We start from the raw sequence: 19702 nt of genomic DNA on the forward strand, positions 1-19702 counted from the left end.
CTCTTCTCTGACAGCTGCCTCATTTGCAATGGAGGGGGTGGGGAATCCATGTGATTGCCTCCCTCTGCATGGATTTCCCACCCACCCCCATTGGAAACGAGGCGGCTACTGGCAGGGCGAGCAAGCGGTGACTGGGCGGGTGGGGGGGAGCAAGCAAGCAAGGGGGCAGGCCATGGGAGGGAGCGTTCTGGTATGCGGCGTCCAGAAGAACGGGTACGCGAAGGCATGTTAAATTTAATGAACGGGTACGGCCATACCAGTGCATACCTGCTGAAACCCACCCCTGCCTCTGCAGCACATACATGGTGCTTCCAACTCACAGATTAACACAATTGGAAAGGGCCTTGCAGGTCATCTAGTCCAACCCCCTGCCCAAGCAGGAGACCCTACATCTGACTCTACCTAGGATCAAACTCACACCCTCCTGATTGTGAGGCGAGAGGCAGGGACAGTTCCCTTCTTACCTCCGCCATGGTCTGCCAAGCCGTAAAGGTTGGAGACCACTAATGCAATGTCATGGTACAATGTGTTTTCTTTTTCTTGAGATAACAGAGTTAGAACCTAAAGTGGATGTTCAAATAGCCTTGGGAGACAGGAGGCAGAGACAGTCACTGGACAACTATCTAGTTTAATGAAAAGAAGGACTAGGGGAGACATGATAGCAGAGTTCCAATATCTCAGAGGCTGCCACAAAGAAGAGGGAATCAAACTATTCTCCAAACCGCCTGAGGGTAGGAGAAGAAGCAATGGGTGGAAACTAATCAAGGAGAGAAGCAACTTAGAACTGAGGAGAAATTTCCTGACAGTTAGAACAATTAATCAGTGGAACAGAAGTTGCCTCCAGAAGTTGTGAATGTCCCAACACTGGAAGTCTTTAAGAAGATGTTGGATAGCCATTTGTCTGAAATGGTATAAGGTTTCCTGCCTAGGCAGGGGGTTGGACTAGAAGACCTCTAAGGTCCCTTCCAACTCTGCTATTGTATTATTATCATGTAAAAGGTAGTTTAGGAGGGGAGGTGTAAGAAGCAGTTCAGAAGGGACCTCCTTCATTTTTCCAAAGAATAAAGAAGGGGTCGAGAAAAGCTTTCAGACTTGCAAGGCTGATGCTTGCCCCTATGAATAGTCCAGAAAAGAAGCACAATAACAAATGCCAGCTCTAATTTTATTGCAAAGCTACGTTGACAGAATCTTGCAAGAGAATAGATGCAATCCATGGAGAGGGTGGGGGGAAGGAGTCCTGTATTACAAAATAATTGCATTGAAATGTGCAGATACTTTAATGCACCCTTTTTAGCTGCCGCCACCCCTGCTGCCACTGAAAATTGCCGGTTTTCCAAAATATTTGGGAAAATATTTATTTAATTACTTAAATGGATGAATTTAAGTAAAGCCATCTGCATTTCTCAGAGCATAACTCCTTTTTAAGGGGCTGGATATTTAGCACATCCTCATTTTTTTTTAAAAAAAGAACCCCTTGCTGACAAGGTTTCGTGTCTCATGAGTCATTTCTCTGAAGATGATACCTTTAAAAAAACAAGGGTGTTGGGTGGTTTTTTTTTTTCATACATCCGGATTGATTTTAGCAGAGGTGTTCCAAGACATTCTTCATCTCATTTTGACAAGCGAGGACAAACCTCTCTTTTTTTTTAACTTACCCAAAATACGGAAATGAAGGGGAATTAAGCAAAAGGGTGTGTGGGGGAATAGAGGAAGTCTGCGACTGTGGTTCCATTTCACTCCCTCTCTTTCTGTTGCACAAAGAGTTGTCGAAGGACTCAAAGCTCGCTTGCTAGCAACTCTGCCATGTCCCCTGGGAAAACTTGGTGAATCAAGACGGTAATTGGCCCACCTTGGTGGAAGGTTAATCTTGGCCACCAAGCTGGAGAGCAGACAGGAAGGCAGCCATGGTAAGTCCCATCAGATGCAAAAACCGGGCTGCAGAGCAGGAGGGCGAGGAATGCGTTGTGTGAAATTTTGAGGTCCTATTTTGAACCACTTGTGAATGGGGTTAATGTCCCAGCACACCTGGACAGTAGAAGAGGAGGATAAGAGGGCAGGTTTCCTGCAAAAATGCCGCCCCTCCAACACACATGCATTGAGATTTAAGGTTGATGGACCCTTGTAAACAGCTGGAATAAATGTCCACATGTGCACGACTACTCAACACCAGCTGGAAGTTAGGTCAGGCTGAGATTTGATGGGCCTCTTTGAAAATCCCACCCAAATCAATAGAACATTCATTTTGGATGGGAGTTATTGAAGTGAACTAGAACATTATTTTGACCTAGTGGGTGAAACTTCCTCTCCTTGCCTTGAAGTACTCCCCCCCTCCCCCTCTTCTCTGGTGACAATCATTCGGTTGCAGGAACTGGATATGTCTAGTTTAATGAAAAGAAGGACTAGGGGTGACATGATAGCAGTCTTCCAATATCTCAGGGGCTGCCACAAGAAGAGGGAGTCAAGCTATTCTCCAAAGCACCAGAGGGTAGAACAAGAAGCAATGGGTGGAAACTAATCAAGGAGAGAAGCAACCTAGAACTAAGGAGAAATTTCCTGAGAGTTAGAACAATTAATCAATGGAACGACTTGCCTCCAGAAGTTGTGAATGCCCCAACACTGGAAGTTTTAAAAAACTGATTGGATAACCAGTTGTCAGAAACGGTATAGGGTTTCCTGTCTAGGCAGGGGGTTGGACTAGAAGACCTCCAAGGTCCCTTACAACTCTGTTATTCTATTCTATTCTTATTATCCTGGGTAGAAATTTTTCAATTTAGATCATGTGTTTTTCAATTCTGTGATACCTTTTTGTGGATAAAATAAATATAATATTCCTGTTCAAAATGATCTCCTGATTTTTATTTTTATTTTCCATTACTCCAATTCTTGCAAGATGGTTAAATATTATGAGACTTTAATACAATTATACAATAGCAGAGTTGGAAGGGACCTTGGAGGTCTTCTAGTCCAACCCCCTGCCTAGGCAGGAACCCCTATACCGTTTCAGACAAATGGCTATCCAACATCTTCTTAAAGACTTCCAGCGTCTTTAAGAAGATGTTGGATAGCCATTTGTCTGAAACGGTATAGGGTTTCCTGCCTAGGCAGGGGGTTGGACTAGAAGACATCCAAGGTCCCTTTGAAGATTCGTATCACAGGATGTTCAGAGCCCAAAATTAAAGTTAGAGTCTAACCCATGAACTGTGAATTTTCCTGAGATCAATCTCATCAGATTTCAGCCTTTAGAAATGAAATCAATTATTGGAAATTTTTAAGATGTTGGATAACCATTTGTCTGATATGGTATAGGGTTTCCTGCCTAGACGGGGTTGGACTAGAAGACCTCCAAGGTCTCCAATAACATATGTTATTCTATTCTATTCTATTTAATAAGGGTTAGGTGGGTGTGTTCTGTGGGTTGTCTTAAAAGTATAGGCATCATGCTGTTGATTTCTATTGTACCTCTCTTAAGACTCAAGAGATAGTAATCCATTGTATAAAGCTGGCTGGGGAATTCTGGGAGTTGAAGTCCGCCAGGCTTAAAGTTGTCAAGGTTGGAGATCCCCTGGTCTAATCTAACATTCTAAAGATCATTGAGGAAATTGTCCTACACAACATCAAGAGCAGTTCCAACAATTTTTTTAAAAAATGTCAATTTAACAATTTGCAAAATTTAACAGTAGCCACTGGTCAAATATACCTGCTGAGAACATTACCATTTAAAGGAGAGACTCAAGGAGGATAAATTCCATTGTTTCCAAGCATTCTCCTATGAATCCAATCTTTACAGAGGTAACTGACCTACTATATATTTGGGTCATGAGAATTTGGATTGAATGAAGAGCTTACAAGGTGATCCAAGAATAAGCCTTCATTAACAAAAAAAAAAATACTAAGAAAACTGCTAAGACTAAGATAATTCTGTCATGTTTCTCCTTCATGGGCATCTTTTGTATTGTATATTTGGGGGGGGGGGGGAATCTTCTTTGATTATTATTAAGGTTGGATGGCAGGGTTAGCCAGATACTTAGACTGGATTTGCCTGTTTTTAATCCATCTATTTAGTTCTTCCAAAGCTCTGAGCCAGGCGGATGTTGTTGTTTGATGGCCTCAAAGGTATCGTCACAGGATGTCCGCTCCTCCAAATAAAGCTGCCTTTTGCAATTGACAGGTGGTGATTTTGTCAATGCCAGTAGGAACCTACCTCTGGGCTGTACCTTGTGTTTCTTTGCTTTTGTTACATTCCTTCATTGATTCTTGTTTCTTTCCTCCGTCCACCTATACCATTTATCCCATAACTGGTAGAATTCTGATTCTTCTTTTCCCTGAATTTCTTTAGTTAGTTTGTCCATTTCAGCACAGTCCATAACCTTTCTTATTATTTCATCTTCACTTGGAGTTAGTTTGTTTTTCCATTTCTGGGCAAAGGCAATCTTTGCTGCCGTAATTATATGTAGTATTAAATACTGGATTTCTTTTTTGTATTTCGCAGACATTATTCCTAATAAAAAAAATTCAGGTTTCCATTCTATTTTAACTCCCGTTATTGCCTCCAGCCAATTTTTGATCTTTTTCCAAAAAATTTTAGCCTCCTCACAGGTCCACTATAAATGGTAATATGTTCCATGTATCGATTCGCATTTCCAACATTTTGGGGAGGTATTTGTTGAGAGATTTTAGCTAACCTTGTTGGTGCCAGGATTTCTTTGCTTTCTTTTGCCACAGTTGTTCTATTTCTATTTGCAGGTCCTTGTGATTTGTGATTTTTCTCACGTTTTTTTCTCTTTTTTTCTATTCTGCTGTCTTCAAGCACTGACACCTCCACTATCCAGACTTTTTTTTTAAAAAAAATCTTATTAATTGTTAAGTCAGGAATGTTAGGTGGCACTAGATTCAATCATGTTACCTCCTCCCCTTTGCAATGAAATAGCACAACCCCAGGTTTTTCACGTTGGTGAAAACTAAACCCTTAATCAATTGAGTAACAAAATGTCACACGTGATGCCGGAAGCTTACATGCAAAGTTAAAAACATCCCTCAAGTGAGTAAGTGTGCTTTTTTTTTTTAATTGAAAGGAGTAAAGTTTGGATCCCCTGTTCATACACAGTTGCATTTTAAGGCCAGCTTTACAAGCTAGTTCCTTGTAGCGGGCCGGGTGTGTCATTTTGATGCTTTAGTGCCTTACACAACACTGCTAGTTTAGAAATGTGATTGCTTGAGGCTGGTTCCTTGCTGGCTTTTAGTCTTTTCGAAACTGACCTGGGAAATGGCAGAGCACGTCTTTCGCAATCTCCATCCTCCCACTTCCAACAGTTCTCCTTTTTCCCTTCCCTTTACTGAAGATCTTCAAACCACAGTGTCAAAACTCAGAAGGTGGTGATAAATGATGCTTTGCAGGCTGCAGGCCTAACATTCTCAGTGACCCAGTGCATTCAGGAAGGTCCTTTTTGCTTCCAGTCTGTCTGTGTCTAGTATGTTATTCTACAAATTTGACCCAGAGGTGCAATTCAGTAATTTTAAGGTTAGCTGTTCAGGTGGACATAACAGAATAACAGAGTTGGAAGGGACCTTGGAGGTCTTCTAATCCAAACCCCTGCTCAAGCAGGAAACCCTATACTATTTCAGAAAAATAGTTGTCCAGTCTTTTCTTTAAAATCTCCAGTGATGGAGCATCCATAACATCTGGAGGCAAGCCATTCCATTGATTAATTGTTCTAACTGTCTGGAAAGTTCTCGTTAGTTCTCTCCTTGATTAGTTTCTACCCACAACTTCTTGTTCTGCCTTCAGTTGCTTTGGAAAGTAGATTGTGGCTTCTTTGCGGCAATCCCTTACATACTGGAGCATTGCTGTTGTATCACCCCTATTCCTTCTTTTTGTTAACGGTAAAAGTTTTGGTAAAGGTAAAAGTTCTCCTCGCACATATGTGCTAGTCATTCCCGACTCTAGGGGGCAATGCTCATCTCCGTTTCAAAGCCGAAGAGCCAGCCCTGTCCGAAGACATCTCCGTGGTCATGTGGCTGCCATGACTAAACGCCGAAGGTGCACGGAACGTCGTTACCTTCCTACCAAAGGTGGTCCCTATTTTTCTACTTGCATTTTTTGAACTGCTAGGTTGGCAGAAACTATGACAAGTAACAGGAGCTCACTCCATTACGCGGTGCTAGGGATTTGAACCGCCGAACTGCCGACCTTTCTGATTGACAAACACAGCATCTTAGCCACTGAGCCACCACGTCCCACCTTAGTTAACCTAGACATACCCAATTCCTGCAACTGTTCTTCATATGTTTTAGCCTCCAGTCTTTATTGTTGTTTCCCCCCCCCCCCTCTTTAAAATGATGCAACCTGCTCATTTTAAATGAATGTTTGCTCAACCTTCCCGGGGGTTGTGGGGGGGAGGAGATATTCAGTCTTGATAGTGCCAAGCATTTGAAAGCTGGAGATTTTTGTGTGCAACTCTAATGCTGACTGATCCCTTGTGATGGAATTGTGTTAGGTCAAGGATCATGCAACACACAGCAAGCCATAATGCGGATGGTTGTTTATGATTTAGCTTGCTACGGGCATGTAGAGCTAAATGTTGTTCACCAAATCATAAGAATCGAGAATTTAGTTGCAGATTTCTCTCCCTCCCCACTTTCAGTTTGTCTTCTCAGGCCTAAGAAAATGTTGCTGGTGTTTTTTAGAATAGAATAACAGAGTTGGAAGGGACCTTGGAGGCCTTCTAGTCCAACCCCTTGCTCAGGCAGGAAGCCTTAAAACATTTCAGACAAATGGTTGTCCAATCTCTTCTTTAAAACATCCAGTGTTGGCGCATTCAGAACTTCTGGAGGCAAGTTGTTCCACTGGTTAATTGTTCTAACTGTCAGGAAGTTTCTCCTTAGTTCTAGGTGGCTTCTCTCCTTGATAGGTTTCCATCCATTGCTTCTTGTTTTGCCTTCAGGTGCTTTGGAGAATAGCTTGACTCCCTCTTCTTTGACATGCCCAGTTCCTCCAACCGTTCTTCATGTGTTTTAGCCTCCATTCCCCTAATCATCTTTGTTGCTCTTCTGTGCACTCTTTCCAGAGTCTCGACCTCTTTTTTACATCGTGGCAACCAAAACTGCATGTGTTACCACTCTTTTATTGGAGTGAACTAGGAGAAAATTTGGGAGCTGGTTTGGGCAAATTTAATGAGCAATAAAGGCTCTTACTCTTTACAGAGGTTTAAAGTTGGGGCACCGGATCACTAAAGGATCTTTTCACTGAATAAAACTTGAACAACTAAAATGTGAGGAGAGGATACGTCTTCGGACTTAGCTTTATTTTCAAAAACGTCTACATCTCTATACCCAGTGAAACCTGTTCAATAATACCCAAATGACATGGTGATTACAGGATACGTCCTACCTCTAATTCCATATTGCTAGGCTGTAACAAGCCAGACGTTCTGCTCCTAGCAAGCCAAGGCTCATAAATGATGATCAGGCTAAATCCGTTTGGCTCATCTAGATACTACTAACGCGCTCCTGTTTGTTTATAGCCATCAAATGAGCAAAGCAGTATATCATTGTGCCGTGATGGCGAACTCTCTGAGTCCCAGGAAGCTTCAGGGAGGCCTGCTAGGCCCAAAATGGAGTGTGGGGGTGCAGTGCCCCCATCATAGCACATTTGTAGTCCCAGGAAGCTTCAGGGAGGCCTGCTAAGCCCAAAATGGAGTGTGGGGGTGCAGCACCCCCCTCAGAGCCCATTTTTAGTCCCAGGAAGCTTCAGGGACGCCTGCTAGGCCCAAAACAGGCTGCGGGGGAGTGGGTGCAGCGTGAGGGGTTGCGCATATGCGTAGGGGGAAGGGGCAGCGCGGGGGTCATGCATGCATGTGCATGGGGGCAGGGCACATTGCATTATGGGTGTGTGCACATGCACGGTTTTGGCATGCGAGGAGAAAAAGGTTAGCCATCATTGTCATAGGGCAACAGTTTTTGACTCAAGATATCTCAAGTGGGCTAACTTAAAGAATGTATCCAGAATCTGGGACCCATGAGATTGAAATTTCAAAGAACTTCAGATCAGCTATATTGGCTAAGTTGTGGCCGCTGGGGCATCTCCGCATCGCCACCGTTACACGATCATGATTTCTGATGCTTCCTGGTAGCTTCCCACAAGCAAAGTCATTGGGGAAGTCAGAAGGAAGTCGCAATTTGTTCCTACTCCCACGGCTTTTACGTCCTTGGTTATTCTATTTCTGTTCTGATGAGGAAAGCCTTCTGGAATGATGACCGAGGAGTCATGAGTTGTCTATACTAAGCTTTAGTTGCTATTTTAGTGTCTTGTGTGCTCTGCTATTTTGGTTGATAGTCCAGATTTTGGTTCAGCATGTTCTGTACATTTAGAAAACGGTTTATCCCACAAATCATACTTACTCTGATGGCAAAATCCAAAGACGATGTAATGGTCTATTGCAGGGGTGTCAAACTCAAGGCCTGCGGGCCACATCCCACAGGGTGCCTAGATCTGGCCCGTGGGGCCACCCTGGACACAATGAAGGACCGGCCTGAAGTGCTTCTGCCAGCGAAAACTGAGCTAGGGAGGGCTGTGTCCTCCCTGCAGAGGTAGGTTACTGCCGGTTTGGCCTTGTTTGGCCGAACCAGTAGTGGCCCAGAGCAGCTGAGAGCAAATCTATTTTACAAAGAGGCCATTTTTTTGTTTCTTCAATGAATACTTGTAGGCTAAGTGAGCGTGCATCCTCTAGTAATGGGGCGGGGCGCAGTGGTTAGAATGCAGTACTACAGGCTACTTCTGCTGCCTGCCAGCTGCCTGCAATTTGGCGGTTTGAATCTCACCAGTCTCAAGGTTGACTCAGCCTTTCGAGGTCAGTAAAGCGAGTACCCAGATTGTTGGGAGCAATAGGCTGACTCTGTAAACCGCTCAGAGAGGGCTGTAAAGCACCGTGAAGCGGTATATAAGTCTAAGTGCTGTTGCTAATGACACACTTGAAGCCAGATTCAGATTTCTTCTCAAAATCAGAAGGAACCTCCTAGAGCAGTGTTTCTCAACCTTGGCAACTTGAAGATGTCCGGACTTCAACTCCCAGAATTCCCCAGCACTGTTCCCTCTAAGGTGCACGGCTGCGCGCCCGCACAGGTGGCAAGAAAACACAGCGCAGCAGTTTCCAACTGCTGCGCAGTGCTTTCTGCTGTCACAGGCGCCGGAGGCTGGGGAGGTCCTTTGCAGACGGCTAGAACTGGCCACCCGCAAAGGACCTCCCCGGACTTGTTTTGGTGAGCGCGGGGCAACTGACGCCAGGAAAGCGAGCCCAGGGAGGAGATCCTTTGTGGGCGGCCAATCCTAGCTGCTTGCGCCCGGCGCTGCAGCTAAAGTAAAGCCCCCTGCCGCTACAGGTTTTAAGAAGAAAGACATGGGGGGGGAGTGACTCGCTAACAAACTGTACTTTCGCTTTATCTCCTTCAGCCTTAATCTGTTTAAATCGTCCTCGGTATTGGGGGGGGGGGGGGAGAAGACACAGAAGATATTGCATTTCAATGACACTTTGTGGCAAGGAGACATGTTAGTTGCTCCCTTTCAGCCTCAAAACGACTCCGAAAGCAGCAAGCGGGGAACGGCAACCACTTCCCTCTTCCAACAGCCCCCCCCCTCTGGGAAAGTGGCTTTTGTCAGTTGCCTTTTGAGCGGCCAATCCTAGCTGCTTGTGCCCGGCGCTGCTGCTAAAGTAAAGCCCCTGCCGCTACCGGAATATCTGCTGCCGCCTCCGCCTCCTCTAACAGCACCCGACGCTGCGGCAGAGGTGAAGCCGCCAAAGCTCCCGCCGGCACCCCCGCCCATGGCAGCGGCGCCTCCCCCTCCGTTCGGAGCACCTGAGCTGGGCCCTGCGTTACCCCTGCCCCCTCCTCCTCTGCTGTGCTTTTGAGGAGCCATGAGGCCGCGGGAGCCAGTAGGAAGGTGGCGGAGGGGGCGGGAGCAGGGGGAAAAGGCCTCATGGCTTCTCAAAAGCATGGCGGCGGCAGAGAAGGCAGCAGGGGTAACGCGGTGCTCCGAGTGGAGGGGGGCGCCAGCGGGAGCTTTGGCGGCTTCACTCCAAATGTGGTGGTGCTGTTGGAGGAGGAGGAGGAGGCAGCTGTTATTCTGGTGGCAGCAGGGGCTCATCGTCGGCATCTTCAGCGGCAGCCCTGCCCCCTGTGAAAAACGCCGAAGATGGATCCACGCAGATGACGTCGCCGCAACATGACTGGAGGAGGAATTCTGGGAGTTGAAGTCCACAAGTCTTCAAGCTGTCAGGTTTGAAGACCCTGGTTTTTTTTCTTTTTTCTAAAGGGTTAGAGGTGCAAGGGTCTTGCAACTTGACAGCTTTAAGACTTGCATGCTTCAATGCCAGAGTTCCTGAGCCAACATGACTGGAGGAGGAATTCTGGGAGTTGAAGTCCAGAAGTCTTCAAGCTGTCAAGTTTGAAGACCCTTGGGGTTTTTTTTTTCCCTAAAGGGTTAGGGGTGCAAAGGGTCTTGCAACTTGACAGCTTTAAGGCTTGCACACTTCAATGCCAGAGTTCCTGAGCCAACATGACTGGAGGAGGAATTCTGGGAGTTGAAATCCACAAGTCTTAAAGCTGTCAGGTTTGAAGACCCCTGGGAGTTTTTTTTCCTAAAGGGTTAGGGGTGCAAGGGTCTTGTAACTTGACAGCTTTAAGACTTGCGTGCTTCAAATGCCAGAGTTCCTGAGCCAACATTTTGGTTGCTAAGCAGGAGCGTTGTTAAGTGATACTGACATTATATAACACTTTTAATTAAGTGGGTACCTTGAAGAAACATAACTTTGAGTTTCAAATAATACTGATTTCGTTGTTTTAGGTGACATTTGTGAAAAAAATTCAGGTGCTCAGGCATAAAAATGTGCCGCTCAAACACTATACTTTTCTGCTCACACTGAAAAAAAATTAGAGGGAACATTGTTCCCCAGCTGGGGAATTCTGGGAGTTGAAGTCCGGACATCTTCAAGTTGCCAAGATTGAGAAACACTGTCCTAGAGAGATGGATCCAAGGCTATATTTTTCCCACTAGTCAAGTGCAATCATGCCAGAAGAACATTGTTGTTGGTCAGTGGTGGGTTCCGGATCCCGTTCCAACCGCCCAGCATCGTCCACATGCGTCGTACTGGGACGTACCGCCTGCAACCCACCGCTGTTGTTGATAGACCTCCAAATCTTCCTTTGGAGCCTTGGAAGCAAAGCCAACATTGAAAATTGAGCAAAGCATCAATTGAAGCCCTTCAATCTCAGACTCCTCCCTATTATCCAAGAAGGCATTAAGGTCAAGGTTGAAATTTCAAAGTCATAAAGGAATTCAAGTATGAGCATGAAAGATGCCAACTCTTCCTGTTTCCAGACTCATACCTCCAACACAAACCCACATATCAGACACCTCCAGATCTCTTGTGAAAACCAGTGGGAGAAAACCATTGTCACTGTTCTACTGTTGTCTGGAGGATAATGAGAGCTTCAGTCCAAGCTTTTTGATTGTTTCTTTTGAATGGTGCGTGAACTTTCTTTATCTCTATGTGCCTATTGATGGCTGGTTTGTCCAGGTGACAAGTTTCCAGGAATTCTCTAGTGCTTTTGGATTTAATTTGGTTTAGGATATTCATAATTTCATAATTGAAACTATGGTTAAATATATCGGTGCATTGTGCCATTAATGAGTTTTCATTATGTCTTCTGACTGCTGGTTGGTGTTCTTGAATTTGCTCTGCTACCCATCGACTGGCACATAGATATAAACACCATATACATGCCATTCAAAAGAGACAATCTAAAAGCTAAAAAGGAAACCAAAAGACCAAAACACCTCACCGGCAATCATTATTCAGATAAGCAGGGATTGATACCAAAATTAACACCAAACCAACAATTAAGCAATAAGCAATACCCCAGTCAAGGAACTACCAACTCAGACAATCAACAGTAAACAGCAGATTAATCAAAGAACATCAAGAAGAAAATAACATTCCCACCAACATTCACCTGGCAAATCATTGTATATAAACAGAAAACAATCCTCACTCCCTTCTATCATTGATGATGTTATGTAACTACCATATTTTTCGGAGTATAAGGCGCACCTTCCCCCCCCCCCCCAAAAAAAAGAGCATGGAAATGTTATATGCATCTTATACACTGAATACAGCCATTTTTGGACTCCCAAAGCTCCCACTCTGCATCCCATTTTTGTGAAAAACGGGCCGTTTTTGCCTTCCCCCACTCCCCAGAAGCACTCTGCAGGCTTCAGCAGGGCTGGGAGAAGGGAAAAATGCCCCCATTTTGGTGAAAAATAGGGGCGTTTGGGTGAAAAACGGGGGCGTTTTTGCCTTCCCCCAGCCCTGCTGAAGCCTGCAGAGTGCTTCTGGGGAGTGGGGGAAGGCAAAAACATTTTTTCTTACTTACCTCTTCGAAATCTTGGTGCGTCTTATACACCGGTGCGTCTTATAGTCCGAAAAATACTGTCGCTGGATAATGAAACATCTTCAAGAAAACAACTAAGCTCTAGACTAGAGTACAGTATGGAACTCATTACTGCTAAATACTAGCTTGGGTGGTTTTAAAAAGGGATAGAATACATGTATGGCAAATTGGATGAGGATGAGGATTGTCTGAAATGGTATAGGGTTTTCTGCCTAGGCAGGGGGTTGGACTAGAAGACCTCCAAGGTCCCTTCCAACTCTGCTATTGTATTGTATTGATATCATCCACTCAGTCATGTCTGACTCTTGGCGATTCTATGGGACAAGTGTCTACAAAAGTCTATTAGCCTTTCATATTATCTCTAGAATTGGACCACCATGTCTCTAAATTCCACTAGCTGAGGAGAGGGGTTGCCTTCCATTTCCCGACTATAACCACCACCACCAAAGCATCTGCTTTGTTTCTGGAGGAAACAAAGGTCACTGTGGAAAGGTGTCAATGGTCCCCAAACCACATTGTTTGTTGACTTAAACTGTGACATCGGTTTCTCTCTCTCTCTCTGCTTCCATCTTTCAAATTTGCAGTTGAGCTACGATAGCTCTGGTGTTTCCCTCCATATTCTTCAGCTGCTTTTTCTATAACAGTGATGGCGAATCTTTTCGGCACCAAATGCTGAAAAGGGAGCGCAAGTGCTCGGCTGGGCCGCAACCCAGAAGAGGAGCTTCCCAGGGGGCATGCGCGTACAGGAAAATGAACTTCTGGTTTCCGGTGCACATATGTGCACCAGCCAACTAGTCTTCCGGTTACTGGCTCTCATGTATGTGTGACAATCAGGTGGCCGGTATGCATACTCACACCGGAAAATGGAAGACCAGCTCTTCCACTTTCCGGCACTGTACGCACCAGAAACCCGGAAGAGGAACAAGTGACGCCAAGTGACATGGCTCCGTGTGCCACTTTGGGCACGCGTGTCATAGGTTCGCCATCACGGTTCTATAATCTTTCCTCTGTGCCAGATCTTAGCAGACTGGTGACACAAACATGGATCTCAACTATTTAACTGGGTTGCACCCCCCCAGCCATGAAACCAAAGACCACACAATTTTAGTCTTATGAGACATTTTCCAAATGGTGAGAAATTTTTTCATCTTCAGAACATAACTAGAGATATATGGAAAACCACTTAACAAGTTTGCTTCACTCTCTGCATAACCTTTGCATAATATTACAATACAATACAATAATAGAGTTGGAGGGGACCTTGGAGGTCCTCTAGTCCAACCCCCTGCCTAGGCAGGAAACCCTACACCACTTCAGACAAATGGCTATCCAACATCTTCTTAAAGACTTCCAGTGTTGGGGCATTCACAACTTCTGGAGGCAAGCTGTTCCACTGATTAATAATTGTTCTAACTGTCAGGAAATTTCTCCTCAGTTCTAAGTTGCTTCTCTCCTTGATTGTTTCCACCCATTGTTTCTTGTTCTACCCTCAGGTGCCTTGGAGAATAGTTTGACTCCCTCTTCTTTGTGGCAACCCCTGAGATATTGGAAGACTGCTATCATGTCTCCCCTAGTCCTTCTTTCTCTTAAACTAAACATACCCAGTTCCTGCAACCGTTATATTAAGAATGAGTTCACACATTACACATTACACAGCTGCTTGGATTAACCATAGTAATAAAACAAACTATAGTTGCCTGATTCACACACACACACACAAAATAAAGGATCATATGAGGCATATGTGATCATTAACTCCTTTAAGTGTCATCCACTGACAACTTTTTAATGTGAAAAAAGAGGGAAAATATTAAATACCTAACTGGAGAGTAATCACATTAACTATGTTTAATCCACATTATAGTGCAATGTAGTGTTTCATAATCTTGGCAGCTTTAAGATGGGTAGACTTCAACTCTGATAATTCTCCAGCTGGCTGGGGAATTCTGGGGATTGAAATTCACCCATCCGAAAGAGGCCAAAGTTTGCAAAATGTTTGAAAATGAAATGAAGTCCATTAATTATTTTCCTGGCCCCACTAAAGATTTTTAGCTTATGTCCCCCCAAGTCACCATTCAGAAATCTAGCATGGCCTTCAAACAAGATACATTTGGCCATCAACTATGGTTTACAAATCAAAGGATTAGGATGTACAGATCCCATTAAATACAAACCAAACGAACTCTATCACGGTTCAGTGTGGTGTGATGAGAACCAGATGACATAGTTTTTCAATGAATTAATGGGAAAGGGTAATTGGTACTTCGTAACAATGTTAATTCTATGAATGCTCTAAGCCAGGAGCTCAAACATAAAACAAGGATGGAGCTTTGGAACTTTATAAAAGAAATATTCTCATCAGAAATATGCAGCTAAACACTCAGCTTTAAAATCCATATTTTAATGGGAAGGATGTACTTGTTTACTCTTGCTTAATTTCCAGAATCGGTCCCGTTCTAACATTTATTTTGAATCGATAGTTCTTTACAGCAGTAACAGTATCAAATCCTAAGTTTTTGCCCAAACCAAACCAGCTGACAAGAATACAGACACGACCAAACAGGACAGATGCAGACTTCAACAAATAGTTGTTGGTGGTGTTAGTTACAGAGTCATGTCTGACCCATTGCGACCCCATGGACAACATTCCTCCAGGCCTTCCTGTCCTCTACCATCCTCTGGAGTCCATTTAAGCTCACGCCGACTGCTTCATTGACTCCATCCAGCCACCTCATTCTCTGTCGTCCCCTTCTTCTTCTTTTGCCCTCCATCTTTCCCAGCATTAGGCTCTTCTCCAGTGAGTCCTTCCTTCTCATTAGGTGGCCAAAGGATTTGAGTTTCCTCTTCAGGATCTGGCCTTCTAAAGAGCAGTCAGGATTGATCTCCTCTAGGACTGACCGGTTTGATAGCCTTGCAGTCCAAGGGACTCACAGGAGTCTTCTCCAGCACCAGAGTTCAAAGGCCTCCACTCTTTGGCGCTCAGCCTTTCTTACGGTCCAACTTTCACATCACAGCAAACAAATAATTATTTCCTAACAAATAGTTTGGACTGCCGGAAAAAAGCAATTATAATAATTACAATACAATACAATAGTAGAGTTGGAAGGGACCTTGGAGGTCTTCTAGCCCAACCCCCTGCCTAGGCAGGAAACCCTATACCGTTCCAGACAAATGGCTATCCAACATCTTCTTAAAGACTTCCAGTGTTGGGGCATTCACAACTTCTGGAGGCAATTTCTGTTCCACTGATTAATTGTTCTAACTGTCAGGAAATTTCTCCTCAGTTCTAAGTTGCTTCTCTCCTTGATTAGTTTCCACCCATTGCTTCTTGTTCTGTCCACAGGTGCCTTGGAGAATAGCTTGTTTTATTATTACACTGTTATTACACTGTTGCTTTGCCTTGTACACTGAGAGTTTCTGCACTGGAGGCAAATGATGGGTCATAAAATGGGTCGGTCACCTAACCAACCTGATTTTATGCCCTTCTTTTTTTTTGAAGCAGTCATGAAAATGAACAGCACAATCATTAAGCCAGGACTGTCCAACTTTGGCAACTTTAAGACTTGTGGACTTCAACTCCCAGAATTCCCCAGCCAGCCATGCTGGCTGGGGAATTATGGGAGTTGAAGTCCACAAGTCTTAAAGTTCCCAGGTTTGGACATCTCTGCATAAAGCGAAGCCATTGCCTGCTGTGATGCGGTTTTGCTAAAATCGGAAGCAACATCCAGTTTTCGGCAAACCATCATTAAACGCAGCCACGTGACCGCAGGATGCTGCAAACGACTGTAAATGTGTCAGTATTGCCAAGTGTCGAACGTTGTCATGTGAATGCAGAGTGGGGACAACCATTGGAGCTTAAGAACTAGGTTGCAACTCCCTTTTTAAAGGTAGATTGTAACTTTGAAGGGTAGATAAGCGAGCAGTCATAATTTGAGGACTACCTATAGCCATGCATTCTACTTTTACATTCTGTATTTGCAGTGACTGAGAGCCATAAAAATGAAAGAGCTTAGAATTATCCAAAATAAACCAGTATGCATCTTAGCAAGGCAATTCCTTCCTCACAATGACATTCCCACACCACTGTCAAACTATTCACTAAGGCTGCATTACTATTACTATTAGTCTTCTCATCGTTCCTATCACCCATCTCCTCCCACTTATAACTGCAGGACTATAACTTTGTTGCTTGTATCCTTACAATTTATATTGATATTGTTTCCTGATTGCTTATTTGTACCTTATGACTATCATTAAGTGTTGTACCTTATGATTCTTGACGAATGTATCTTGTCTTTTTATGTACACTGAGAGCATCTGCACCACAGACCAATGCCTTGTGTGTCCAATCACACTTGGACAATAAAGAATTCTATTTTATTCTATTCTCTATTCTACATAACAATCTGAATTCTCTGTAGACTTTACTGATAATTTCCATATTAGCATCTCTTTCTATAAAACACCTGCAGATTTTATGTAAATTGACAGTTCTTCCTTCTTTTCTTTGGAAATGATACTGATGTCACAGAGAATAGTGATGTGAGAGTCAAACTGAAATCAAAAAAGCCAAGTTCAAGTTCCTTTACTTATATTTATATATGTAGGTATGTGTAGGTACGTATGTATCAGGGGTGGGTTCCTGCCAGTTCTAACCTCTTCTATAGAAGAGGTTCCACAAATATACAGTGCCATTTAGAACCAGTTCCAGCTCCCTCCCCCTGCCCGTCCGGAGCGAGAGGAGGAATTCTGGGAGTTGAAGTCCACAAGTCTTAAAGCTGTGAAGTTTGAACACCCCTGGGGTTTTTTTTCCTAAAGGGTTAGGGGTGCAAGGGTCTTGTAACTTGACAGCTTTAAGACTTGCATGCTTCAAATGCCAGAGTTTCTGAGCCAACATTTTGGTTGCTAAGCAAGAGTGTTGTTAAGTGACTTTCACCACATTTTACAAGCTGGCCACGCCCACCCAGTCACATGGCCAGCAAGCCACTCCCCACCTGGTCACATGGCTGGCAAGCCACTCCCACAAAGCAAGCCACACCTACAGAAGAGGTTCTAAAAAAAATTTGAAACCCACCACTGGTATGTAAGTATATATCTTTGGAAATGATACTGATGTCACAGAGAATAGTGATGTAAGAGTCAAACTGAAATCAAAAAAGCCAAGCTCAAGTTCCTTTATTTATATTTAAATATGTATGTATGGATGTATGGATATGTATGTATGGATATATATACACACACATATACATACATACATATATACATACATGTACGTATGTACGTATGTATGTATGTATGTATGTGTATGTCAGTGGTGGGTTGCAGGCGATACGCCCCGGTACGGGCATACTGGATCCTGCCCAGAGCATTGGGTACCGTTCCAGTACGGTGCTCCGGAGGGCCCACCCGAGCTCCTTACCTCTGCTTTAAGCTTTTGGTGCTTCCGTGCATGCGCATGGTGCATACAGCGCCTGTGCAACGCTCTGCCGAGCAGCTGAAGCATCGCGTAGTCTTGCGGAAGTGTCACAGGCAAGTACGATGCATGCGCGCACCACGCACATCCATTTGGGTGATGCCGGGGCGGTTGGAATGGAATCCGAAACCCACCACTGGTGTATGTATGTATGTATGTGTGTGTGTGTGTGTGTGTGTGTGTGTGTGTGTGTGTATGTATGTATGTATGTATTTGTATCCTCAGCTGATAAGGAGGAGAGCCTGTGGCTTAGTGGCTAAGACTCCTGCCTAATATGTAATAGAGCCCAGGTTCAAATCCCAGTAAGGGTATGGCTAGCTGATGAGAGCTAAATAGCTTGAAATAGATCTATACTAGCCTCCCTTTATTTATTTATCAGCACAAATACAACACACACACACACACACACACACACACGTACGTACGTATGTACGTATGTATAATTGTATTAAAGATTTTAAGAAGGAAGACAAAAACTAATGCAGACCGTTATAATTTAAGGAAAAGAAAAGAAGAAAAAAACAAATCAAAGAGAGAGCTAAAAGTGCAGGAAATTGGGGTGGGGGGACATGACCTAGTAAAAGAAAAATAGAAAAAATATTAAAAAGTAGCTTTCAGTTTCCTCCTTTGCAGCAGTTATAAGCATAACTATAAGTTTCTTTCTGACTCTGTAGTTGCTATAAACTATTCTGCCTAATCATCAAAACTATAAATCAAGTTCCCATTTCCTTTCAGAACTCATAATTTTGAGTCGATTACTGTATCTCAGACCAATGTACCTCGCTAGGTTGTTATTTTTATGAGGGTAAAAAGATGAGTGACTCCCTGTAGTACATTCTCTCTAGGAACTGCTTTCGCCTTATTGGTTGAGAGTGGCAGCATATGAATGGAATTAGCAAATAAATAAACTGCCTTGAGACCCCAGTGGAAAAATGGGGGAACTCCAAGCCTCAGTTTCCTGCTTTTAAAAGATGAAACAAATTCACTAAGAAGTTTTTTGTGAACAGCTATAAATATATTCTATGGATGTTACAGCATTTGGAGAGGTTCTTGAAGGGAACCTATAAAGAAATATAAGTAGTCCTCGAGTTACAACAATTCATTTAGGGATCATTCAAAATTGCAATTACTTACTGAGAAAGGTAACTTATGACCGTTTTTCACACTTTATGACCGTTGCAGCATCCCCATAGCTGTGTGATCAAAATTCAGATGCTTGGCAATATGAGTCATATTTATGATGGTTGCAGTGAAAGAAAGGTGGTAAGATGGAGCAGAAGCTGCTGAACAAATGAACAAGTGTGTCGCTGAGCAACATAAATTTTGGGCTCAGTTGCGGTCATAAGTCGATGACTACCTCTATTGTTATTTTCATTTCCTACTTGTGAGTTTCCTGGAGGAAGAATTGCAGAGTCTGAAACAATACTATAGAATAGTATTGTTCTATAGCCTTTTCAGCACACTGTGTGCATGTGTGTGTACAGGGGGACTGGAAACCTGAAGACCAGTTGGCTGGCAGCACAAGCCTGTTTTTGGGCTGGTTTCTGGACCATTTTCAGGCCGTTTTTCAGGCCAAAGACGGCCCGGAAAATGGCCTGAAAACGGTCCAAAAATGGCCTGTAAATGGCCCAAAAATGGCCTGAAAAACAGCCTGAAAAACAGCCCTCCGAAAATGGCCTCATTTTTAGCCATGTTGGGCCGTTTTCAGACCATTTTCTGGCGCTCTGGTGACCGCGAAGACCAGCTGGCCAGCGTGCATGCGTGCGCCGGAAATCAGAAGAGTAG

General features: G+C 43.9%; 1 protein-coding gene across 1 annotated transcript in view; it reads left to right on the plus strand.

Annotated features, from left to right (window-relative positions):
* Window positions 1–1726: 1726 nt before the first annotated feature.
* Window positions 1727–19702, plus strand: part of MYO1F (myosin IF) — a 93821-nt gene continuing 75845 nt past the window's right edge. Inside the window, exon 1 of the mRNA XM_081958333.1 lies at window positions 1727–1907. Coding sequence (XP_081814459.1) covers window positions 1905–1907 — 3 coding nt within the window. The 5' untranslated portion in view covers window positions 1727–1904. The remainder of the gene's footprint in view (window positions 1908–19702) is intronic.

The sequence above is a fragment of the Natrix helvetica genome (genome assembly GCF_964273705.1).
Source record: "Natrix helvetica genome assembly, chromosome: 1".
Classification (NCBI taxonomy): Eukaryota; Metazoa; Chordata; class Lepidosauria; order Squamata; family Natricidae; genus Natrix; species Natrix helvetica.